Genomic DNA, 27,267 nt, shown 5'->3' with positions numbered 1-27,267 from the left:
GTCCAGGTGGCAACCATGCTGAGGTTTTCTGTAATAGGAAAGGAATTTTTAGTTTCAATTGTCAGGGTATAGTAAACCATGAGATGTTTACTGATTTCATGACAGGTTGACCGGGTTCTACACATAATAGAATTTGAAACAACAGCAGGATTTGTTTACGATTTGAAGCAGGACAGCGACACGGATTACTAATTGGAGATAGCAGTTATGCTTGCAGGCAATTCTTGATGGCACCCCTTATTAATCCTCAAACACCACCTGAGGAAGCATACAATGTGTCTCACATTTTTGCTAGAAATATAGTAGAGAGAACATTCGGAAGCTGGAAGAAAAAATTTCAGTGTTTATCAAAGAAGTTTACATTGAAATTAAACAACATACCTGTCTGGCCCTGCGATGTAGGGGGCAACGCGTCCGCCTGTCACCCGGTGGCCCCGGGTTCGATTCCTGACTGGGTCAGGGGTTTTTAATTGTAAATTATTAATATCCCTGGCCTAGGGACTGGGTGTTTGTGGCGTCCTTAACGTCCCTTTCCTCACATTCAACACTTTACACTTCCGCAATATCCAAATACACGCAGGTTCATAATATATGTTGCAAGTAGGGGAAAAAGATTTTTGTAGGTCGACGCCCCGAACAATTAGCATTTAATAAAAACATACTTCTGGTCATTGTGGCTACCGTTTTACTTCATAACATTGCTGCAGATCGTGGTCTCCTGGAAGAACCTGATGAAGGGAATGACGATGGTGAACATCATGTCCAACCTACACCCCAAATGTTGGGAGCTGTAGTCAGAAGACTTATCATAGAACGATATTTTAACTAAAACTGTTCTGTGGCTATCTAAGGAAAGTATTGCAACTGGTGGAGGGCCTAGTATAAAAGATGACAAGGATGACAGTTTTCTGGCAACGGTGGAAAGTGTGGTACCTCACCTTAGTCTCAGAATTCAGAGTTAGTTTGACACCAATGGATTCACGGGTGAAGAGGAGATGGAAAAGGAGGTGTTGTATAATGAAGTCACTGAAGTACTGGAAACATTGGGAGCTGAGAGTGGGCCTATATTACTGGCAGAATCATCAGCTGAAAAGGAAGCCACAGAACGAAGAAAGAGTACTGGTATGTCCAAATGTGTGACTAGACCACGAGCTGCGGCAATGTCATATCTGCAAGCAAGGAGGGAACTTGATATAGAGCAGATGAAAGAGCTTCACCAACTCAAGATTCAGCAGAAGAAGGAGTTCCATGCAGCGAGGATGAAATTCCAAGAGAAGGTGCGTAAGTTGACTATCATAGAGATGAGTTATTTATAAGGTTCAACCTATTCAATAATAATTACGTGTTGTATAGATGTTATTTACAACATTTATTTAACATGGGACTGGTTTCGACATTTAAATATCATCATCAACCATAAACAAATTACAAACAAATCACAAACAAATGAGCAAGGACATAATAATTAAAACTGGTGTAGTGACACACTGAAATATGCACATTCTAAGATTAAGAGAAGGCTTTGAAATGTTATCAAATCACAAAAGTCTCCATACGCCCATTCATACCTTACACTAACACTGGCGCAGTGACACACTGAGACATGTACACAGCCCTCTTACTAATCAAAGACTAATACAAGATTCCGACATATTATCAGAGTACAAAAGTCTTTACACGCCCATTCACACCACGTGTCAAACAAACCGTCAAAACAAATGAGCAACGGCATAATAATTAAAACTGGCGCAGTGACACATTGAAGTCTGTCTAGGTGAAAAAAGGTCAGGATAAAACGCATACATATCTACAGTTACAATGCAAAATGACCATTACATTTAAAATATTAAACTAAGAAAACAAAAATGGTTACAAGATAATGTACCTAATCATTCTTTTATGACACGTACGAATAATATTTATGTCACACCGGCACACACAACAAAATACATAATACCGTATTTTCTTGCGTAATTAAAGCATATTTTTGACAAAAAGTACAGGCGAAAACTTTGGATGCATAAATTACTCAAAGAATTCAGATATTTGTATATTATTTACAATTCATTTACATTTAAAAGATACATCAAATATAATATAAACACAACTGGTTCAACTCATTTGCGGTTATCGACATTTGGCGTAAAATTCCGGCGTGAGATTTTTTCTGAAAAGTCAAATACGGTACATCAGGTAAGTTAGACACGTGGGTTTGAAGTACCAACACTGGAAAATATTCTTCCCATTACGAGCCGACAATAGGACCTGAAGTGAAATAAACATTAACTAACAGAAGTACAATTCATGTAATGCCATAACAATGACATACCGGCAAAAAAAAAAAAAAGAAAACTGTCCATCACGAGAAGGGCCGGGCATCGTATCCAATCTTGTACGAGTGACGTGTCCATCAACACTTTTTCTTGAATATGAACGTGGATCACCCGCGGAAATTATGCTTTAGGCATTGTTTTAGGTTTTAGTAGAATATAAGGTGCAAGCTTTCTGCCATCAGCTATTACAGCAAGCATTGCAGTACATCGTTGTTTCTTGCTTCTCGTAGCGTGGACGATAACACTGTATGTTCCTTTCTAATCAATTGTTCGACTTTGTGGCATATGGAAATTGACTGGCGGTTCCTATAAGGGAGAATGAATATTCCTTCACTTTACATATCTGTCACAAAGCAATGAAAATGGTTGAAATCATTTAGTCATTTTTTTGGCATAATGTTATTCTTCGAAGAGAAAGTCCATTTCTCCTCATAAAATTAATCAATCCTCGGCTAACTTCAAATTCGAGACACTGATTCCATGTGAAGCGGCTATTTCTCATTCTTAACACAGCATTTCGTGAGAAACGGCATATTAACCCTTTTGCTCTCAGGCTATTTTCATCAGTCATGCCCAAAACACTCCGACCATTTTTCATGATTATGCATGTTAAAATGTAAAAAATTGCCGTATAAAGAAATTCCCAGGTACAAAATTGAAAATGATCACAATAGTACATCATTCAATATAGTTTTAGGAAAAAAATATCTGAAAATTTTTCATGGCATATTTTACTACAAAAACATTTTGAAAATTGGAAAATATTACAAAAAATAAAAATCTGTTTTCAAATACTAAAAAAATAATCTGTTCTTTAGTGATATTGTTGATCAGTTATTCTGAAGGTAAGAGCATTTAATTCTGTATAACTGATACAATTTTGTTTTTTTGTATTCTTATTTAGTCATATAATATACAACCCCCTGACGTTAAAAACTGTACACGTACTTCCGGAGTCCGCATTTATGTTTTGGAAAACTTTCTCCTATCATCACCATCTGTAAAATCGAATCACTCCTCTTCTTCTTTTCCTACCGCTTTTTCTACACCCGTGGAGTCGCAAACTGTGTCGTACATGTGGATTTGGCTTAGTTTTATGGCCGGATGCCCTTCCTGACACCATCCCTATATGAAGGGTTGTAATCACTATAGTGTTTCTGTGGTGGTTGGTGTAGTGTGTTGGGACAAACACAAACACCCAGTACATGGGACAGAAGAATTAATCAAAGGCGACTAAAATCCCCGACCCACCCGGGAGTTGAACCCGGGACCCTCTGAACCGAAGGCCTCAACGCTGACCATTCAGCCAATGAGTCGGACTAAAAGCTGAATCGGTATCAGCTATAAAGTCAGTCATCGTCTAAAGCATCTAAATAATCCAAGACTACGGAATTATTTAGCCTAGAACTTGGCCCAGCCATCTAAACAATTAGGCCTACTGGTGGCACAAAAATCAATAACACGGCATGTTAAACTAAACTTCACTTGAGAACACCAATAAATGTTGAATATAAACAAAATATAACAAACAAACTACTATTAAAATGGAAACAATGTAACGAAGGAAAACACGTATTTTGAAGCCTAAAGAAGACTTTACTAGCAAGCACAACACTTCAACTCGACATGCGATAAACATACGCGGTTTGATAACTTAATTTGTTTCGAACAGATGAATTTAGTGTCCCTATCTCTTGAGAAAAGTGTGAACTAAATATAAAAGGTAATATTGTTGGCTTTTCTTGACATCTGGGAGTCCATTAAGGTACTAATACAGCCATCCGAACACAGAGCCGATAGATCGGCACGCCGAATGTTTTAAGCAATACCACTCGAGCCGATAGATTGGCTTGCCGAGCAAAGAGTTAACAAAAGCATATTTTTAAGCAGATTCTCCTCTACTTGTGGAAACGTGCTGCTTTTTGATCCGCAAAATGCTTTGCGAGACTTGTTGGCCACTTGAAGTGCACTTCTGTTACCGCGGTAGCGCACGTTTCATTTGGGCACTGAAAACTTGCTGCCCGCTGCCCTATTCCCGTATGTTTTGGCGTAAATGATCACAGCGAGTTTGTATGTTGCAGTATTACTCGAATACTGTAGGCTGACAAACAATTTTGAGATTACACAATGTCCTGTGCCTGAAACACTGTTAAAACTAGTACAGTGGGATTTCCTGCCAGCTAATAACAGCATGTTGCCCTGTATTTGGAAAGCCCGCTTTCGCAATAGGAAGCCTGCTACTTGAGTAGTTGACATCTTTATTTCAAACCGCGTCCAGAACTGCGTGTTCGATGTTCGAAACTGTGGATGCGTCAAGTACGTGAACATTTCTTTTTCTCCACTTTGGATCCAAAATTATTGGGATGCGTAAATTATGCAAGGGCATTAATTACGCAAGAAAATAGGTAGTATCCTTATCAGATGGTAAAATGAACGGAAATGTATAGGTTTCTGAAACTTTGAGATAATGTTTGTTATACTTTTTGGCCATAACGAGAAAAGAAAATACCAGAAACTATCACCGACACAACCCCCTTAAAAACACTCAACTCATTAAAATTATGTACTTAAATACGCGAAACTACCGCATACAAAACATTTCAAAATGTCCCATACATTATTAACATACGACTTTGACAGACAGGGAAAGCATAGAAATGCCAGAAAGTTCTTGGCCCGGGTTATGTTCCTTTCTATATGTGGATTCCAAATTAGATTTTTATCTAACACTACACCTAGGTGCAGCGCCTGTTCTTCCATATATATAGTTTCTGGGAACGGATAATCAAGGTTCCACTGTACTTGTCTTGTGTTCAGAAGTCTGCTAGTGAACACGTCCCACACAGTGGAAACCTCTTACAATACAACACCTAATGCCACACTGTAACTGCTTGTGCCAGTAATCCCACACTTTGAACTTGTATTAATACCATAATTTGGGACAGAGGGAGTAACATGCTGCTGAATGTCTCAGAAGTTCAGGACCTGGAAAACGTACTGTAGCTTGACACAGAAGCTGAGGAGACAGATGAAATATGACGGATTCTTCACTGTTGTTACAAACAGTGTGAAATGTGATTAAGTCCGACTTCAAAACAGACGGTGCCTCAGGAACTGCTGGTAAATTTACAGGCTAGTTATTGTATACCTGTCATTGATGGGTTAGTTTTTGCAACTGCAGCAGAAATACCAACTGCTGGAGATGAGTGGCAGTGGAAGAGGCAGAGCAGACTTCAACAAAGAACTATAGTCAGTCAGTGTAATGTAGTTGATTTAGGGGCTTACGACATTATAGGTCATCACATTTTTTATCCCTTTACCTCGGAGTGATACTATGGCATTCAATGCTTAGATCTCCCTTTACCTTTTTTCACATCGTTTTTCGGTGATTGTTCCTTCTCACTTTTCATTTTGGTAGTCATTTTTGCTACCTTCCTGAAGATCAACAGGGGTTTATATCTACACTGTTCTGCAGCTAATAAAAAACCATTACAACAACCACTACCACCACCATCATGCTAAAAATGTATCTGATATAAGAGATTGTGAACTGAATCTTATGTACACTATTTAGACAGAACTAATATTTCCAGATATATTGGAAGTTTGTGACAAACGCTATTATTGCAAATACAGTATCTCCATTTATCATTCCTTTAAAAACTCATGAAACAGAACAGAACAGATCTGAAATTGTATTTTCTAAAGCTTTTGTTATGTAGCATTTCTTGATAAGACCAGTGTTAACAGAGGTATTTGAGAATTAATTTTTTAGACCTTCTCCCTAAACTACTATTTAAACCAGCCTGACTGTAGTGCCTTCTTCCTGGCCTTAAATATCAATTATCAATACATTCAATTCAGCCATTTTCTCTTGATGCACAAATACATACATGAAGGAAATTTAATTTCCTTCTTATTCCTAATATACCAAGGTTTTTCTAATGGTTTAATGTCGAACAAAAGGTTTTTGGCAACACAAGGATAGGAATGGGCTAGGAGTGGGAAGGAAGCGGCCGTGGCCTTACTTAGGTACAGCCTGGTATAAAAGAGGGAAACCGCGAACAACAATCTTCTGGGCTGCTGACGGAGAGGTTTAAACCCACTATCTCCCTAATGCAATTTCACAGTTGTGCGATGGTAGATGTACCAGATTTCAGCCTGTTATAATATTGAACTAGTCAAAAGCTGTACTGGCGATAGCACGGCATCTCTTTGTTGTTATAATTTCCCCCATATTAATAATATTTAAATGGCTACAATATGCTTCCATGTCTCTTAAAAACGTTGGGACCTTAAAATATGGAATATAAAGTACGCCCGATATGCGAATAAACATGGCAATTATAATGATTCTATACCACTGAATGATATGGGAAATATGGTTTCTTTTTTACATCCCATACTTGCTGATAAAGATGTCAATTCCCATAGGGAACCTGAAATATTTGTCCCGAATGAGTTAATGTATAATATCGTTATTGTCCATTATTGGACATTATAAATTTTCCAGCTAACTCATTCCTGGTTGCCAGGGTTTCACCCCAGTGTGCTAAGTTGGGCTCATCAGTTGGTAAATAGCACACCTACCAAGATGCATGGCTACTGCAGGTTCCCTATGGGAATCAACATCTTTATCATCCGATGGCCAGTCAGGCATCAATTTTTGAAAATGAGACAGTCTTTCATAGTGCATGGGCACTGCCAGTGGCTTTAAGTAGCCTACGTAGTGGCCTCCGCAGTATGCACTAGCCATGCGTCTTGGTAGGTGGGCTATTTACCAACTGATGAGCCCAATTTAGCACACTGAGGTGAAACGCTGGCAACCAGGAATGAGTTAGGTGGAAAATTTATAATGTCCAATAACGGACCAACTATATTTGTCACCGAGCTCGATAGCTGCAGTTGCTTAAGTGCGGCCAATATCCAGTAACCGGGAGATAGTGGGTTTGAGCTCCACTGTCGGCAGCCCTGAAGATGGTTTTCCATGCTTTCCCATTTTCACACAAGGCAAATGCCAGGGCTATACCTTAATTAAGGCCATGGCCGCTTCCTTCCAATTCCTAGGCCTTTCCTATCCCATCGTTGCCGCAAGACATATCTGTCGGTGCGACGTAAAGCAAATAGCAAAAAAATAAAAATTAAAAAAAACCTATACTGGTCCCATACTGGATGCAAATAAAGCTGGGAGGTACTACTGTATACCTTCAAACAGATTTCCTTCTAACAATTCTTGATACCAGAACCTCAAAAAACACTAAAGGAACTTAAGATTCTCGAACTTTGAGGTACAGATGAAGATTACTTACCATATTAAGTTCTTCTGTGACTGGAATGTCCATTTCACTTTCAGCTGATTGAGGCTCTTCTTTGACAAAGACTCCAGCAAATGACGTTCGATCAGGAGCTGTTGTGGGTGTAATAGTTACATCGCTATTGGAATTTCTTCCCTAAAAAAAAAGAGTTTAACATAGTACAGGAAAAGCAATAAAAATTTTCATGGCACCATAAATACAATAATGCTCATTCTAATATGAAAGAATATCACCACCGAGAAACTTGAGATTCGCTGAGAATACTACCCACATCACAACAGACAAGGTAGAATTAGCCATTCTACTCCAAAGAGTAGAGAATGAAAGTCAAAAATTGGATCTGGACATGAAATGCCAAAAAAGGAAAAAAGGAAATTAATATGGACAGAAACAAACCAACTTTTTAGAAGATGTATTCCTGGGTGTAGTGATACAAGGTCTAAATTTAAATACCTCAGCTCAGCAATGGAAACTGCAAATACTGCAGAATGATTTGGAAGAAGGAAATGTTGCAAATTAATCTCCACAGATCGACAGCCACCATTCAGCACCAACACTTGTGTGTTGAGCTCAAATTGTTACATAGTTTTGCGTTGTGTAACTACTGTTGACTATATAGAGACTTTGATTTTTTATTCAATGATTGCTGCTATCTTCTGGGTACTGTGAGAACCAAGTTCAGAAAATTTACTTTCGAATGCAATGACCATATTACTATGTTTCCTTGGTGATTTATAAGATCAATGGAAAGTGATCGGAGGAAAGTGGCGGCAGCCGGCCTAACCGATATGAAACATTGGCGTCAATTTAAACTGAATTTACGGACAGCGATCAAGAAAGTGATGAATTTGCAATTCAAGAATCTCATAATTGTTCCGTATTGACTTTACAGTAAAGGAAATACAAAGTAATTTCAGTAGTCACCTTGGTTAATACACAAATGTTGATTAAAAACACAATTAGAGATACTTTGCAGCAATAGGACAGCTGGGGGCAGGGAGGCAGTATGAAACCTGTGAAAAGCAACCAGGACTTAACCAGGACATTATATTCTCCAGAAATACCAATGAAAAAAGACTATCTGTATTTTTCTTATGTGTTCATGTACAATATTTTTGCATTATGAACCTGTATAAATCGTAACAGTGTAAATAAGGGTTTGATAATACATCTCCCAGTATGGCAAAAACTGACCGAAATACAGTAGAAGTCCGTTATAGCGAGAATTCATAACAGCGAAAAATGTACTCGTTATAGCGGATTGTCGTTATACCCGATTTTTGTATGAAAGTCGGAAGAACCTCCATACACATTAATATCGGAATGAAAAGGCAATTAGTTTGTTTAAACTTGCGTTTCGCGGATGATATCCACACTACGGCTTACTTGTTTGTTACTTTTCGTGGAAATGTGAGTTTAATTTCATTCTGAAAAAATTGTAGTACCATATTTCTCCGAATCCAAGACTACCCCACGTTTTCCTTCAAAAATGTAAATCAGGCTCAAAAAGTGCTCTGTAAAATCATACGAATGCCTTTGTTGTACAGTACACATTTTAGACGCCGAACATTGGCTTTCGTTATGCCGTATTTTTTCTTTTGCGACTGCACAATAAATTATTCTTTATATATGCAGGTTTAATGACCATTAACTTAAAATTGGCATCGTAATACCGAAAAGAACCTGCTGAAAATTTGCCCGCAATACCAATTTCATGGATCTGTACAATACGACGATCCATCAGGAAAATATTCTCACTGCCTATAAAACTGTTACTTTTACTCGGCATCAGATATAACCGGCAACCACTACGTGCATGTCCCGCCTGCCGGGTTCAGCCAACGTCAGCAGCTAGCGATGTATAGGCCTACTCGCGGACACTGAAGGTCAAGGAAAGAGTTTATTGTGCCATGGTATGGCCATTCTGCTTTTGAGTTTTTTGTGCATTTCATTCTGAAAAAATTATAGTACCATATTTCTCCGAATCTAAGACTACTCCATGTTTTCCTTCAAAAATGTAAATCAGGGTCAAAAAGTGCTCTGTAAAATCATATGAATGCCTTTGTTGTACAGTACACATTTTAGACGCCAAACATTGGCTTTTGTTATGCCATATTTTTTTTCTTCTGCGGCTGCACAATAAATTATTCTTTATATATGCAGGTTTAATGACCATTAACTTAAAATTGGCAACGTAATACCGAAAAGAACCTGCTGAAAATTTGCCGGCAATACCTATTCCATGCGATTGTACAATATGACAATCCATCAGGAAAATATTCTTACTGCCTATAAAACTGTTACTTTTACTCGGCGTCAGATATAACCGGCAACCACTAAGTGCATGTCCCGCTTGCCGGGTTCAGTCAACGTCAGCGGCTAGCGATGTATAGGCCTACTCGCGGACGCTGAAGGTCAAGGAAAGAGTTTATTGTGCCATGGTATGGTCATTCTGCTTTCGAGTTTTTCGTGCACATACCTCACAATTTCATCGTCGACTTCTTTAAAGCACCCTCGTCGCGGACCACTGAATGCAATTTTTTGTACAGTACGGTACGAATTTTTAAAATTATCTTTGTCTTCATACTAACGTCAAATATTGGCTTTAGTTCGGCCTATGGACAATTACTCTACATTTCCGAGTGCCTAATAACCATTAACTTCAAATCGGCATCATAATATCAACAAGAACCCTTTTTTTTTTTTTTTTTTTTTTTTTTTTGCCAGCAATACCTGTTCCACGTATCTTTACAAAACGACTATCAATCACAGAAATGTTCCTGCTGTCTATAAAACTTAATTTTACTAAGCGTCAGATAAAGTAGACGCGTTATAACTGCCACCGAGTAGCTGTGGCCTTTCTAAGAATTCCAAGGCTCGCATGTTTTGATGCCATTCTGCAGATATGAGAAACATTTCTGTAGGGGCTAACAGAACGTCATTCTCTCTTCACAACTTCCCAAGATCCAGTGACGTTACACACAGGCACTGTACAACAACAGGTTGATGGTTATGAATTTCATGTTTTTGGTCCGTATTGAACTGAGAATAATATATAAGTAATAATAATAATAACAACGTAAATGTTTCCACCTGGGGTCGAAACTAGTACCGTGTAATTTGTAATTTTGTGAATATATTGTAGTATTGAAAAGGTGGAAACATTTACGTTGTTATTATTATTACTTATATATCAACAACAGGTTGTCGCAGCTAGCGATGTATAATAAAGAGGTGGTCGTTCACTGTTAACGAGTTTTGTGTGTACGTGAGTGTGCAGGAGTGAAAAACAGCAGCGTGGTTACCGCAATAGTTGCCAGTGGTATTCGTTACTGTTAGGCCGGGAATGCAGGACAACCCTTGATTTTTTCACATAAATTTCTGAGGGAAAAAAATGTCGTCTTGGATTCGGAGAAATACGGTATCACTCAGCAAACTTTTCAGATTTCTTCAAACGGTGTTCCCTAACCTAACCGTATATGTATCATGAAAACATATTTGTAATGCATGTAGAGAAATGATAACCACCTCGCTAAAAATTTACATGTGAAGAGCCTTTCCAAAATGTAACTTGACACGAGAAATGAGGTTTATCACAGTGGCGGCTCGTGGAGTGTAAGTTTGGTGCAGCCTAACACGCGCGTGTGCAGTAAACGTGTACATTTTGAATAGGTGTGTTGGATAATCTAACTAGCAGGAAATCATGTATCGGGGCGATGCTTTGTGAAGATAATGGCTTACAAATCATCTGCTTACCATTTTCAAGCACTTACCTTAACAAGCACAATATAACTATAAATTTAACTAAAAAGGCAAATATTATTCACATTCGGTAAAGTTTCTTGCTTGTATGTTGAATCTATTCTCCTGTCCCTTTGAATCAGCGAACTTGGCAATGTCATCGTAAAAGGGCATTGTAACCATCAAGTTGATGGTTGAGCAGTGACTTCTCCAGGGATATGGTTGCCAGTGCCATCAGCCTCTCCTGTGATGTTGAATTCCTTAAGTAGGTTTTTATCCACTTAAGGCACAGAAAGCTTCTTTCTACTGAGGAGCTGGTAGACTGTATAGTATATAATTTATTGCTTCTTTGAACATGTCCTTGAGTTCATTCTTATTGAGCGACAGAATTATTTCCTCCAAACTGGTATTTTTGTAGGTAGAATCAGTATACGTTGTAGTTCGTTTTCTAACATGTGTGTGTCAAATATCGTGGGATAAGAGATTTTTAAGTTCTCTAGAGCATCAAGATGGAGGATTTAAGAAAATTCTTCAAACTTAGAGCTATCTCCCAAGAAAAGAAACTTGATCTTCTGCATATCTTGAAATCTTGTATCAATTTCTGCAGAAACTAAATCCAATATCTGAAAATAAAGCACTCAATACTTAAGAAAATTTCATTTTCTGTTTTTAAACCAGAATGTTTTTAGTTCAATTTTGGTTTTCTTCTCAGCCATTTGAAAATAGGTTTAAATGTTTAATTCCTTTATTTACAGTTCACTCACAATTAATCCACCACACGGGCGCGATTCACTTGATAACAACGGACATTTATTTTCACTATAAAAGAATACTCCGTACATCACAAGTACAAATTTATAAAAAGCTGCTTCTTTTTACAGCAGCTGGAACAGTAGCCACAACTCTTGTGACAAAATATGCTAGTAAATGTGCCTTTGTTTGTGTTTTAGCACGAAATTGAGATACTAACATTGTCAGCAATGTTATACGAGCCGGCATGCGTTCACCCTAAGCAGATAACTCGGGTTACATATTCGGGTGTGTTCGGATAATATCGGCCCAGCTCGTGCCATGCAACCAAAATCCCTGTGCCTCAATGGGCTGCACCAAGCAAAATATAGCCGTATACGTACTGATGACGGTCTACCTTGTGGGTTTACCGCGTTGTCATGGCAACCGCTGTGTTACATGTCAAGTCAGTCCGCACTGCTGTGAGCACCAAGAGGGCTCACTCAGATTGCTAGGCACACTCGTAAAGCGAACAGCGGAGCTTGCTTAATTAACTATGAGCGCTACGCCTGTTGAATAATCACAACATATAGGGCGCACTATTCGTTTTTTTAAACGAATAGGTTTTAAAGAGATTTTATAGGGATGCAGAAAATGCTAGACAATTATTTTGAGAAATGTTAGTGCAGCCAGGCTGTACCTGATGCACTGGAAAAGCCACTACTGGTTTATCACATTCTTACTTAACCTCAGCTTTTATTTTTAATGAGTTAACAACTGCTATTGGCCACGTTATTTACGCATTTATTACGAAAATGTGTTATCTTCTTTCACTTAGAATTTTCTTCAGATTACAGCAGTCGACGGGTATTACTAATCGACTCCAACATCGCCTTCGAATTTCGAGGAGAGTCGCAAATGCACAGTGAGAAAACTATACCGCACCGAAGATGATTGGTCGCATTTTGTGGCAAACGTTTCAGTTTTCTTGTTCAAACAGCTTCCGCTATTCTAACTTAACCGTACTATACGTATGATGAAAACACGCTTCAAGTGCCAGTAGAGAAATTATAACCTTCTCGCTATAAATTTACATGATAACAGCCTTTCCGTAATTTAACCAGATGCGAGAAAGTATAAACTAACCTCTGAAATCAATTATGCACTCTGCCATATCTCGAGATTATCCAATTCTTACTTAATTGTAGTATTTAGCTTTAAAATTAAGTGACCGTTTAGTCAGCCTTTATTTTTAATGAGTTAACAACACTTATCAGACAAGTTATTTATGAAAATGTCTTCTTTCATTTCAAATTTTCTTTACAGAACAGCAGTCGACGAGTATTACTAATCGACCCCGACAGCGCCTTCGAATTTCGTCAAGAGAACTCGCTAGTGTAAATAGCGAGGAAATGACACTGAAGGTAATCTATCGCATGCAACATAGTTGCTGGGGCGCATAAATACTGGTAACTGAAAAAAATCACACACGCTTAAGCGCTCATAATAACAGATGCGTCAGTGACAGAGCTCTCGCTGTAACCAAAGGATAATACACAGTTTAATACAGGAATTTTGAAGGGACAGCACAAATTGGCGTTATAACGCGGTTCTCGTTATATGCCGTAGTTGCTATAGTGGATTTCTACTGTAATTACAAGTTCAGACATTCTGGCTAGGGAAATATTCAAGGGCAAAGGGTTAAGCAGGAACCTCCAACACCACAATCATTTCAAAGGCCTCAATGTGACTTAATGTTGGAGTTCAGCATCTAGGTTTTTCCACAGTATAACTCCACTGACCAAACAAATAGCTTGACCGGTCTCTTCCTGAGTTCTAGTACCCTGTGCTTGTTGGTCAGCATTCCCTGGTATTTATAAAACACTGCTCTTACCATTCCAAGCAACATCCTGACTTCTTGTTGACAGCAGACATTCTTGAACATTATTCCTCCCAGGTATTTGAAGGAAGAGTTCAAGAGCCTCACAGTGAATTGAAATGTTGACGTCTTTCTATCGTTTACTTGCAAACATCACTTTCATCTTTGATGGATACAGTTTTATCCCAAATTAATCAGATATTTTGCATATTCGTAGGATCATTCTTCTAAGGGTACTAGGGCTACCTGTTATAATTACTGCTTGACAGTCTGCAAATTTTAATGTCCGCACAACTCAACCTGTTACCTTCCCCCTTTGTTCTTCTGAAGGCCTCATTTAGGACTGTGCCGGCAAAACATTGAAGAAACCAGGTTACAGTATGCATCCTTGGTGAACACCCCTGCAGATTTTTGCTGGATCTGGAAAAGTGCCATCAATTCTGACTATTGTCTTTTGCCTTCTACACAGATCTGCTAACCAGCATGATTTTTTTTTCCTTGGGCAACCAATCTGCTCCAACAAAGGAAACTACCTGTCCCAGGCTACCCAGTCAAATACTTTCTCATAATAAAACAGGTTGATTAGCCATTCTGGCAGGATTAGAAACCAAAAACACCCACGGGAGTCTTGTGCATTTGTGTAACATAATCAGTGGCAATTCTTCTTTCACTTTCCATTCCATGTTGACTGCAGGGGACCCGATATAATATATTCTGCTCTGTAAACTAGGGACAGAATTTATGGCAAGACTAGATATCCATCAACAATTTGCCACTGCAAATGATTCTGATCTGGTTCATAGCTTTCTTCAGGGCTACCGAAGGTGGGGTTCAGCGCGTAACGCCCAGTCAATTCAGTCGGCGATAATATTCAATAAGAAATTTAAAAACCTAATTGGCATTATGTTTCACTGAAGAGCTGATAACATGCTAATATACTAGGCAGCCTACCTCACCATCTGACAGAGGCTCTGATTTCACCTCAGATGCCAGGCAAGAACCAGATGAATATTCCGCTCCTGATGTCTCCCTAGACTCGTCAAATTCAATACTCCCCTCTTCAATCTCACATTTAATTTCCTGTAAAGAACAATTACAATAAGACAGATTTCACTGATAACACAGTAAAATTCTAAAGCACTTGATTAGCAAAAATATTCTTCACAAGAAGTATCTTTGTTTTGTAAACTTCTTTACAGCTAAAAAAATGTTAAGAAAAATATGTAATCAGTTCAAATTAGTCAATGCAATTAATGTGACAAAGAAAGAAATTTTTTAAAGTAAAATCACATTAAAGTTACATGCTCCAGCCCCCCTGGGCCTTATTAAGCCTTGAAAAAAGAATATAAAGTCTTTTGAGAAAAAATGAAATATGTTGTCAATATGGAAAACAAAAGAGCTGTCGATTGTGGCAAGGGACGGGGAAGAGGAAACTGTGGGAGGGAGAACTTTTATGATGATGGGACGAGTTGCGACTCAAGAAGGATTACTGTATTAATATCTCAAAAAGAACATTACATTGTTCAGTAATTTAAACTGAAAACAAGGGTTAATCCTTTGATCTAAATGGATGAAAATGCTTTCAATAATATTAAGTAATTTGCCCTTATTTTCTCTATGGAAAATAAATTGTTCTTTCTAATAAAGGCGAGATCCAAAACATTCAAAGAATCATTAACTTCAGATGCTGAATTGTATATGTTGGTGTAATGAATGCAAAAGTTGAAGCAAAGTGTTTTCTTTAAGATCGTGGTGAGTAACACTACAATTATCATCTAAGTATCTCGTTCAGAGGTTATAGACAGTTTTAGTATACTCCAAATCATCAAGATAAATATCGGCTAAAATGCTAGAAGCAGGGAACCCTTGAGAAGCCTATTGAAAGTACTATTGAAGTACTATTGAAGTACTATTGAAAGAAAAATAATTTTCTAAAACATATTTAAGGAGAATCATGAAATCTGTTTCCACTTCACTCAGCTCACTACGAATATTAAGATTCTCTTTTTCAATGACAAGTAGTTTTGGTTGCTGGCATGTTAAAATACAGGTTTGTGCAGCCAAATGAATAAATGGAAAAATGGGGCTGTGAACTAATATTTTTTGTCTTATTAAAAATTAATGGAATTTTTGACTGAAGTCTTAGCTGCAAAGAAATAATATCTACTTAAATATTTATGAATAAATTGAGAAGTTTCATAAGTGGATCTATTTTTGAAGTTAACAATAGGAGTAGGAGCTGGATAAGGGGAAATTATGATGAAGATAAATAGGACTTATTGGTATATCTGTTTTATAGTTGGTAATTTACAGTGGTAAATTTCCCATACATATGGTTGATGAGTTTCATCCCTTGTATTTTCAATGAAAAATAAATGTTCATTGCTCATATTTTCATGGAAGTTATTTATATAAAATTCAAACACACAATTATCGATAATCAGAGATGGAAGTAACGAGTGTAGCTGGTTAGAGACTCTTACTAATTATTGCCAAACTACTCCAGAGATGGCAGCACGATAACTGAACCCTCGGTCGTTGTGGATCTCTTCCGTGGGGTTGGAATGTGGAACGAACAGCCACATCTGTCAAGAGGGTAGTGGCAAGCTGGAATCCTGTAAGTTATCGCGCGTGGCTGGGATTTATTTGTTATTTCGTGAAATATGGGATTCTTGCTTGCGAGTGGTTCTTTTGTGCTATATGATGATATATGCCTGTTGTAATATTATAAATAATTTAGTTAAGCGTGCTTGTAGTGTAAATATATATTTAAAAAAAGAAAATGCGGGAATGTTATTTTGAAATGACATCACACTGACAGAGAGTAGTTCATCAGGCATGGATGTAAGAGCGCCAGGATCACGTGTTTCTACCGCACAATCCAAATTTAATTATTCTAACCATTGCATAATCAAATGATTATTACGAGAAACATTTAATATGCTTTCTTTTAAGGAGAAAAGCAGAATTATAAACGAAGGACAATCGCGTCCAACTCTGAATGTAACTACACAAATTAAGTCGTGTGTTCGTCATTTCAACAGATACATTTATGAAACAGACCACCGAATTGGTGGATGTGAGATTTTATGTGAACTTTTCTGTTGGCCCGTTTGTTGTTTTCTCTTGAGAAATGTGTTTGGAATGACGGTCTGTTTGCGTTGATGTTTGATGTTTGCGTTTATGTTTCCAAGCACACAGATACGACACACGCAGCAACAGGCAAAAATTTAACAGACCCCCTTGAACGGCTAATGTCTCCGCTCAACGCTCATCCAACATAAGAGATTTCAGTTCACGCACTTGGCATCTTATTTTTTTCCGTTTTGGTCTTGAACTCCCAGCAAAAATGAAGCGGTTTCAGGCGTGATCAATCCTGTTTGAAGTGTTACTACTCCATGTCTGCTACAACATATGATTTCTCTTGCTCGTTCTCACGTATCTATACAAGAGTGGGATTTAATTATTTCTTCACTTAAAAGAATATAACCATCATGTTTTGTTATATATGAACATTCTTATTAACTGACTGGCAGCCATGAGTTTGATATTACACTGCCAGCTCTATGTTGTACCTTATGTTTTTACCTCTGGCAACACGATTACGTGTTTTTTCTAACTCGGCCATGATGAACACTCTTATATATTTTCACGCTTGTTTTTATGTTTGAACATTCTGATTGACTGACTGGTAACAATGATATCCTAATGATTTTAATTATTTCACTACCAGCTCTGTATTGTAGCCTACTTTCTGTTCTTATCCTCTGTCTCAACTCTATTGCGGTTTTTTTTCTTCTTAGTCATGTTGTAACATTCCATGTTTTTTCACACTAGTTTTAAGCCTATTTTCATTTTATAAATATAAATGTTGATTCTTAGGGTGCCATATATGTTAAGGACACTAGGTTCAGGGCCCTGACCTAACTTTAGGCTAAGATTATTTTCGGCTGATGATGCTTACGACTGTTAAGCGAAACATGTCCCATCTAACAACGCCTGTTGTAATGTTTATTTCCTAAATATAGGAAAGATAAATATTGGAAAGGTGGTGTTAACTATTATTCTTGTTTTAATGTTCATATACATCCCCTAAACCAGAAATCAGGAGTCGCCAGTGGTAATTTATGGTTCATATTGACTAATTTGGTTGTTTCTTGTTCTGTTAACACAAGAAGTGGGAATTGGAATATTTTTTTAAGGTTCTTTTGCATGGAGTTAGTGGGATCCTTCTTGACAATTTTGAATTTGTTATCTGAGAGAAATTGCTCAGTTTTATTCATGATTATGGTGTATCGCATTTATCACTCTTAGCAATAATTAGGTTATTATCTTCGATTTTGCATTTTAAATTATCAAGTTGCTTATTAGCCGCCGAGTCATTATTGAGGAACGGTTGTTCATGCATGTTTTGAAGTTTATTTTTATTACGTATCTGATTTCTTGAAGGTCTTTTAGGAGCTGATTAATTGCAAATTCAGTCTCTGCTATTATTGTAATGACATTGTTTTAATTAGAAATATTTCTATTGTGTTTAGATCCTTCGCTTAAAATATTGCCTTCAGTGTCAGTCTAGGGAGTATTGGAAAGGTTAACAGGGAGATGAAATATGAAAGTTTTATCTGTAGAAAAGATATTATTATGAATGTTATGAAATACTGTTCTGTTTGTCAGTCTTTCAATTCTCTCACTTATTAGTGAAAATAGTTTGCTTGGTGTGTGAAATATACTGACACTGACATAAAAATCGAGGGCTTTGAAAAACAAGCAGCAATCCAGAAAGGAGTGAGGCATGGCTGCAGTTTGTCCCCACTCTTTCTGAATGTTTATACAGAACAGGAAGTTAAGGAAATCAAAGAGGAATTTGGAAAGGGAATCAAAATCCAAGGAGAGGAAATCAAAATCCTGAGATTTGCCAATAATATTGTTAAGACTGCAGAAGATCTGGAGAAATTGCTGAATGGTATGGACGGAGTCTTTGGTAAGGAATACAAGGTTAAAATAAATAAGTCTAAAACAAAGCAGGACTGCAGTTGAATAAAGTCAGGTGATGCAGATAATATCTGATTAGCAAATAAAGAAAGTAGATGAATACTGTTACTTGGATAATAAAATAACTAATGATGGAAAGTAAGGATGACATAAAATGCAGACTAGCACAAGACAGAAAGGCCTTTCTTAAGAAAAGAAATCTGCTCACTTCTAACATTGATATAGGAATCAGAAAAACGTTTTTGAAAACTTTCGTATGGAGTGTTATGGATTTTTGTATGGAAATGAAATATGGATGATAACTATCTCAGAAAGAAAGAGAATAGGAGCTTTCGAAATATGGTGTTAGAGCTCGAAAGTGACCTGGATAGATCAAATCACGAATGAAGAGATACTGAATTGGTGAGAGTAGATCGATTTGGCTAATTTTGACTTTTGTATGCAAGTGAAACATGGACAATAACTAGCTCAGAAAGATAACAGAAGCTTTTGAAATGCGGTGTTACATAACAAACATTGAAAGTGAGCTGGATAGATCAAATCATGAATAAAGAGATAAGGAATTGGTGAGAGCAGATCAATTTGGTTAAATTTGATGAGAAGAAGAGATAGAACGATAGGACACATCTTAAGGCACCCAGGACTTGTCCAATTGGTTTTCGAGGAAACAACAGGCGGTAAGAACAGTCGGGGTAGACAAAGGTAATCATAGGTTATAAACTTCATGGTTCTGATCCGTACTGAATTGTAAGTACAATATAATTATTAAAGTAATGTAGCAATGGTCCACCTTTCAATAATATAACATGTAATATTCTAAATTATATTAATTAATTAGGGACTAGTTTCGGCAGGGTCTGGCCATCTTCAGCCTTAATGTAAAACATCTAATAACTAAACAAATGTACATGTACACAATTGACATAAAACAAATGAAACAATATATACAAATTGACATTTAAAAAACTGGGATGAAATTATGATTAAATTTGAAAATAAACTAGGTTCTAACTTCTTGAGTATGCTCATCATTGAGAATATTTCAAGTATTAATTTATATACACAGAACATCTAATCATTAATAATTCAATAGTAAATGGTAGGCCTACTGGTAAAAGTTGATCCCACAGTTCATTACCAAATCTATGCAAGCCATTGGACACCGCTGTAAATAACCATTAGCTGACGGAGAACTGTTAGATGTTTCATCTTTGATCAAGGTAATAAAATGAGATGCTCTCGTGGTGCTTGTTAAATCATGCTGAAATGTTGTTGGACATTGTCAGGATGCCATATGAAGATGTGGTTAACACAGATACATTGTGTCTGGTATAAAATTTGCAATTCATTGCGATGTCCATGAAGTTGACCTGAATAAATTAGATAAAATTTAATTAATGAATTGAATGAGAGAATGTGTTAGTTAGATGGCATAGATTATATGAGACTTAGCTCTCAATACAGCTTGAGGTGTATGGCCTATTATTGTGTGTGCTTCAGAGTAACTGTTGTGAGATTCAAATGAAAAGGAACGAGATTGGAGGGGGAAGATCCTGAAGGAGAGGGGAAGGGGGTGGGTTGAAGGATGTGGGAAAAAGGATGGCTGCTGAGGAAAGGTGCTGTGAATATTATGAAAAACTGAATTATGACTTGTTGGTTTGATGTTACTAAAAATGCGAATTAGAAGGTCAAAAAGGATATTTGGCTTTTCTGAAATTTCATTAAGATTATGATTTGGGTTGAAATATTGATCTAAATGTATGAAGCAGCTTTCGGTAATGTTAAGGAGGGGTCCTTTTGTTGATGGTTTTGAGAATTTCCATATCTTGTTTTATGTCTGTGAATTTGTGATTATAGTCGTGCATATGCTGTCCTACAGCTGAAAATTTATTGTATTTTAGGGCACTGATGTGTTCCAAGTACCTTATATTAAAATTTCTCCTGGTCTGTCAAATGTAAGAAGAATTACAACTGTTGCAAATGATCCTGTATACTCCTGATTTTGAATAACTATTGAACTTGTTTATGGATGTGGCATTATGTAAGCCTTGTGCGTTTCTATTGTTTGTTTTGAAAGCTACTTTTACATCGTGCTTTTTAAAGATTTTGGTGACTTCGTAGATTTGTTCATTGAAGGTAAAGATAGAAAGAGAGTTCTTTTTCTTATCTTTCTTCAAGGTGGTTGAAGGGCAGTATTTATATTTATTGATTATTTTTTCTATAAAGAAACTGTTGTATCCATTGGATTTAGCTATATTACGAATAGTGTTCAACTCATTTTTGAGGTCTCTTTCAGACATTGGAACACTGAAGGCTCGGTATACCATGCTGTTGTATGCTGCTCGTTTGTGAATTTGGGAGTGTGAAGAATCTTGATGGATTGTGGTTACTGTTTGGGTGGGTTTTTTGAAAATCTTGTATCTGAAGTAGCTTGGGTGTTTGATAATAGTTAGGTCTAAAAAATTTATTTTCTGTTCAGTTTCGGATTCAAGTATACTAGAAATACAGGATTTCATGTCTATACTTAAGTTAGTTATAAGCAGGGAACGGATTTGTATGTAAATACATCTCTCTTTAGGAAGCTAAAATTAATTATATGTTGCATTATCTTTACGAATCATGACGTGTGGAGCTGAAAAATTGAGTATTCATTTTCCATATTTTTCCATATTTTGGAGTTTAGCACATGTTCCATATTCTTCGTCATTAAATTCAATATAGTCCATATTTCAGCTAAAAAGTATTAATTATATTAAATTAGCAGTCCTCTCAATAATGGGGAAATAAATTAAAAATCTATATTCGAAAAATTAATATTTTATCTGGTATGCAGGTCATTATCACGCCTATCCACTTCTGGGCTGATAAAATAAGCTGATAAGCCGTGCGAAGAAAGAGAAAGGTTGAGCCCAGAAGTAGTGGAGATCAGCCCGTCAGTACCGTGACCATCTGAATCACACTTACAGCACTGATAAGCTGCATTACATAACATCGACTGTGTCTGTGCCATAATTTCGTAACTAGGAAAATCTCATTCATTGACGATGTGCTAGTGGTTTCCGGATTAGTTCTTAATTCGGGAATTCTCTTTGATTACTTCATAACTCCATCTAGTTCACTACCAGTCAATCACAGTTTGAATTAGCAGTGAGACAGATCATAGTGTTCTTGTATGTTCAGTGTGTGCAGTTGTATATTAATATTCATTGAAGACATTAACGTTGTTACAATATGCCTAAAGTAGCTCAGTCAACCAGTTTAAAATTGAAAAGTTATGTATCAGAATTTAAAGAAGAAAGTTTATCAACTGACAGTAAGATATTATTTTATTATTTGTGTCATTGTACAGTGACATCTACTGAAAGGTTCCTTGTGCAACAGCACGTTTCAACCAGTAAACACCAGGCTAACAATCAACGAGATTCCAAGCAGAGACAGTTGTTTCTGACACAACCACCAACTTCCAGTGTAACGTCCGAGTTCAACACCGATCTTTGCAATACTTTCATCTCTGCTGACATACCTCTCTTCAAACTGAATAATCAGTGCTACAGGGAATTCCTCGTGAAATATACCAAACGATCCATCCCGGATGAGTCAACGTTCAGATAAACGTACTGTTCACCCATATACGATGAAACTGTTCGAAAGATAAGGCAAGAGATTAAAGACGGTCCAATTTAGGTTTCGATTGATGAGACCACAGACAAAGAAGGCAGGCTAATAGGCAACATAATCATTGGTTTGTTAAGCGAAGATTATTGTAAACGGATTCTCTTACACTGTGATGTTCTAGAAAAGTGCGATAACAAAACTACAGCAAAACTGTTCAGTGAGGCTATGGGTATCCTCTGGCCACAGGGCGTTAAGTATAATAAAGTGTTAATTTTTATTAGCGATGCCGCACCTCATATGATAAAAGCCGGAGAAGCATTGTGTGTTGTATATCCTAAGATGACTCATTTAACATGTGTAGCACATGCCTTTCATCGTGTGATAGAAGTGGTTAAGAGGGAGTTACCCCAAAGTAGATTTATTGATTTCCTCAGTGAATTTTTTTTCTCAAAGCCCACAGAAGAGTTAATCTTTCGAAAGAAATGTACCCAGAGATTCCATCGCCGCCTAATCCGATTCTAAGTAGATGGGGTACGTGGCTGCAAGCGGTTGAATATTATGTTGAATATATAGACTATTAAGAACGTTCTGCATGCCATGGACTCTGAAGATGCAGCCTCAATTGAAGCTGCGAACAGAGTTGTCTGCAATACAAGTGTGAAAAATGACTTATGTTACATTCATCATAGTTTTTCATGCATCACAAAAACATTGAAACGGCTCCAAAACTCGCATCTCTCACTTTCTGAAGGTTGTGAAATTGTGAATAAAGCTGTGGAATAACTAAATTGTGGTACAGGTAAAGTTGCAGATGTAGCAAACATGAAGATGGCCACTGTATTTTCAAAGAACCCTGGATATGAAGAAATGTCAAAGATTGCTACAATGCTGTGTGGAGATTTAAGTGTAAAATTAACATTGGATTTAACTCCAGCAGATATTGTGAAGTTGAATTATGCCCCCATTACCTCTTCCGATGTTGAACGCAGTTTCAGTCAATATAAATCTGACCTTAGAGATAATAGGAGAATATTCACTTTCCAGCACTTAAAAGAACCTTTTGTAATCCATTGTTTTGGTAGCAGAGAATAAAAGATTGTGTGTTCTTCAAATATATTAAAATGAGAAGTACAACATTATGTTGCATGTAGATCTACTTTGTTTAGCTTCTTTGAACTTTGATATTAAATAGAAATTAATGTTATATGTGTAATTTTAAGTCCATATATAATTCCATATTTCAATAAAAATAACTAAATATATATGCACATATTTCAATAATTATTAGTACATATAAATCCGTTCCCTGGTTATAAGCAACAACTATTTCACTTTCGATAATGTTATTTATCAACAAGAGGGATTGGCTATGGGATCACCGTCCTCGGGTATCTTAGCTGAGATTTACTTGGATTTTTTTGGAACACACCAAAATTGATGATGATGATGATGATAATAATAATAATAATAATAATAATAATAATAATAATAATAATAATAACAACAACTTCAACAACAGCCTTTTCTGGGCAAGATTTGTAGATGACACCATAGTAATCATGGATGAGAGTATTACAAGAGTATTACAAACACAGCTACAACTCTCCTTAAACTAAATAACATTGACCCACATATAAAATTCACACTTGAATCCGAAACTGAACAGATAATAAATTTTTTAGACCTAACTATTATCAGACACCCAGGCTACTTAAGATATAAGATTCTTCACACCCCCAAATTCACAAACGAGCAGCATACAACAGCATGGTATACCGAGCCTTCAGTGTTCCAATGTTTGAAACAGACCTCAAAAATGAGTTGAACACTATTCGTAATATAGCTAAATCCAATGGATACAACAGTTTCTTTATAGAAAAAATAATCAATAAATATAAATACCGCCCTTCAACCACCCTGAAGAAAGATAGGAAAAAGAACTCCTCTCTTTCTATCTTTACCTTCAACAAACAAATCTACGAAGTCACCAAAATCTTTAAAAAGCACGATGTAAAAGTAGCTTTCAAAACAAACAATAGAAACGCACAAGGCTTACATAATGCCACATCCATAAACAAGTTCAATAGTTATTCAAAATCAGGAGTATACAGGATCATTTGCAACAGTTGTAATTCTTCTTACATCTGACAGACCGGGAGAAATTTTAATATAAGGTAATTGGAACACATCAATGCCCTAAAATACAATAAATTTTCAGCTGTAGGACAGCATATGCACGACTATAATCACAAATTCACAGACATAAAACAAGATATGGAAATTCTCAAAACCATCAACAAAGGACCCCTCCTTAACATTACCAAAAGCTGCTTCATACATTTAGATCAATATTTCAACCCAAATCATAATCTTAATTAAATTTCAGAAAAGCCAAATGTCCTTTTTGACCTTCTAATTCGCATTTTCAGTAACATCAAACCAACAAGTCATAATTCAGTTTTTCATAATATTCACAGCACCTTTCCTCAGCAGCCATCCTTTTTCCCACATCCTTCAGCCCACTCCCTTTCCCTCTCCTTCAGGACCTTCCCCCTCCAATCTCTTTCCTTTTCATTTGAATCTCACAACAGTTACTCTGAAGCACACACAACAATAGGCCACACACCTCAAGCTGTATTGAGAGCTAAGTCTCATATAATCTATGCCATCTAATTAATACATTCTTTCATTCAATTCATTAACATGTTGAGTGCCAAGCGACCCCATATGGGTACGTGAGAGTAGTCAAGTTTTCGAACTTCACGGCCCCATATGGTGTCGTACGTTCGTTCTAAATCGAGAACAGTGTGAACCCATTTGGGTGCACAGTAAGTATGTGATTCGTAGCTGTGTAAGTTCTCTTCCTGCCATCTGCTGGTCATCTATTTAAGTAAGTGCATAGTCCACCTTCCATTCCTCAATTCCTGTTTCGGCGCGACCCCATATGGGTATGTCAAGAGTGGTTTGTAGGGTGACAAAGTCATTGTCTATCTCGCATGGATTGTTTATGTAAGTGTGCAGTACGGGTTTCCTTTACTTTTTTTAAGTCGTTACGAGTAAATCAAGGGGTAAAATACTTAGTGCAGATAATCTGGACATATATCGAACAAGTGGGACAATGATGTAAACGAAGTATATAGTTACAATGATTTTGAACCCAGAACAGAGCAAATAGCGATCTCACATGTTCATCCATATTGATGAATTAAGTCTTCAGAATACATATCCCCACTGTATTCCGGGTTTCCAAGCCAGCTGTTGCAACAATTATGACTGTCTTCAATGATATAGTCACTGGTTTCCCATTTTGCACAATTATCGCCGCTAGGTTCTCTTACTCAAATGTTATACAAATAAAATTATATTCTTATTCAATATTCCTTAACTACTAATTCTTCTTATAAAACTATACTGTAATATCCTAATTAAACTAATTTATATGACTTTCACTACTTTATATAACAACATTTTTTACGGAAGTTTCCTAACCAAAAATCGGAAGATTGTCATTTACAAACATTTCCTGACCTAAAATCGGGGATCGGGCGGCTCCAGTATGCACAAGCTAACACATCTCTCATAAGCAACAGCATATAACGCGTCCCTGCAAAGGAAAAGATAAGTATGACTGAGCGTCGGGACAGTAACTACTGTATACGTGCGACCCGATATGGGGGCGCGTGTTCGTGTACAATTTGTAATGACCAATACAACCCCATATGGGGTTGACCTAATATATCATAAATACATCCTCATTTCAGCGATGATTTGCTTGGTTAAGCCTGTGAAGGTTTTGGCACCAGGGACTAACTCGATGTTATTAGCTCACGGCACTAGACGGCAATCCTATGAAATTTGGGCTGGCACTCAACGTGTTAATTAAATTTTATCTAATTTATTCAGGTTAACTTCATGCGCACCGCAATGAATTGCAAATTTTATACCAGACACAATGTATCTGTGTTAACCACATCTTCATATGGCATCCTGACAATGTCCAACAACATTTCAGCATGATTTAACAAGCACCACGAGAGCATCTCATTTTATTACCTTGATCAAAGATGAAACAACATCTAACAGTTCTCCGTCAGCTAATGGTTATTTACAGTGGTGTCCGATGACTTGCATAGATTTGGTAATGAACTGTGGGATCAACTTTTACCAGTACCATTTACTACTGAATTATTAATGATTAGATGTTCTGTGTATATAAATTAATACTTGAAATATTCTCAATGATGAGCATACTCAAGAAGTTAGAACCTAGTTTATTTTCAAATTTAATCATAATTTCATCCCAGTTTTTTAAATGTCAATTTGTATATATTGTTTCATTTGTTTTATGTCAATTGTGTACATGTACATTTGTTTAGTTATTAGATGTTTTACATTAAGGCTGAAGATGGTCAGATCCTGCCGAAACTAGTCCCTAATTAATTAATGTAATTTAGAATATTACATATTATATTATTGAAAGGTGGACCATTGCTACATTAATTTAATAATTATATTGTATAAGACAAAGGTATGAATATGACAAGTAGATAAGAGCTGATCTAGGATGCAGCAGTTAAGTAGAAATAAAAAGGTTAGCACAGGACAGGGTGGCATAGAAGACTGCATCACACCAGTCTACGGACTGATGACTCAAACAACACAT

The 27,267-nt window shown here is 36.8% G+C and overlaps 1 protein-coding gene across 12 annotated transcripts in view; it reads right to left on the bottom strand.

Moving 5' to 3' along the window:
• LOC136883477 (peroxynitrite isomerase THAP4) overlaps positions 1-27,267 on the bottom strand; it is a 162,256-nt gene that overhangs the window by 31,952 nt on the left and 103,037 nt on the right. For 9 of the 12 annotated variants that reach the window (XM_068229732.1, XM_068229731.1, XM_068229729.1 and 6 more), the window contains 2 exons: positions 14,949-15,077; positions 7,643-7,783 (listed from right to left, as the gene is read on the bottom strand). In XM_068229732.1, coding sequence (XP_068085833.1) covers positions 7,643-7,783; positions 14,949-15,077 — 270 coding nt within the window. Of the gene's footprint in view, positions 1-7,642; positions 7,784-14,948; positions 15,078-27,267 lie in introns of those variants that run through there. The other 3 variants (XM_068229728.1, XM_068229730.1, XM_067155805.2) reach the window with 2 other exon arrangements.

Source organism: Anabrus simplex, chromosome 11, assembly GCF_040414725.1.
Source record: "Anabrus simplex isolate iqAnaSimp1 chromosome 11, ASM4041472v1, whole genome shotgun sequence".
Lineage (NCBI taxonomy): Eukaryota > Metazoa > Arthropoda > Insecta > Orthoptera > Tettigoniidae > Anabrus > Anabrus simplex.
The sequence above is the reverse complement of the archived record's forward strand: the minus strand, read 5'-3'. Positions and strand labels throughout refer to the sequence as shown.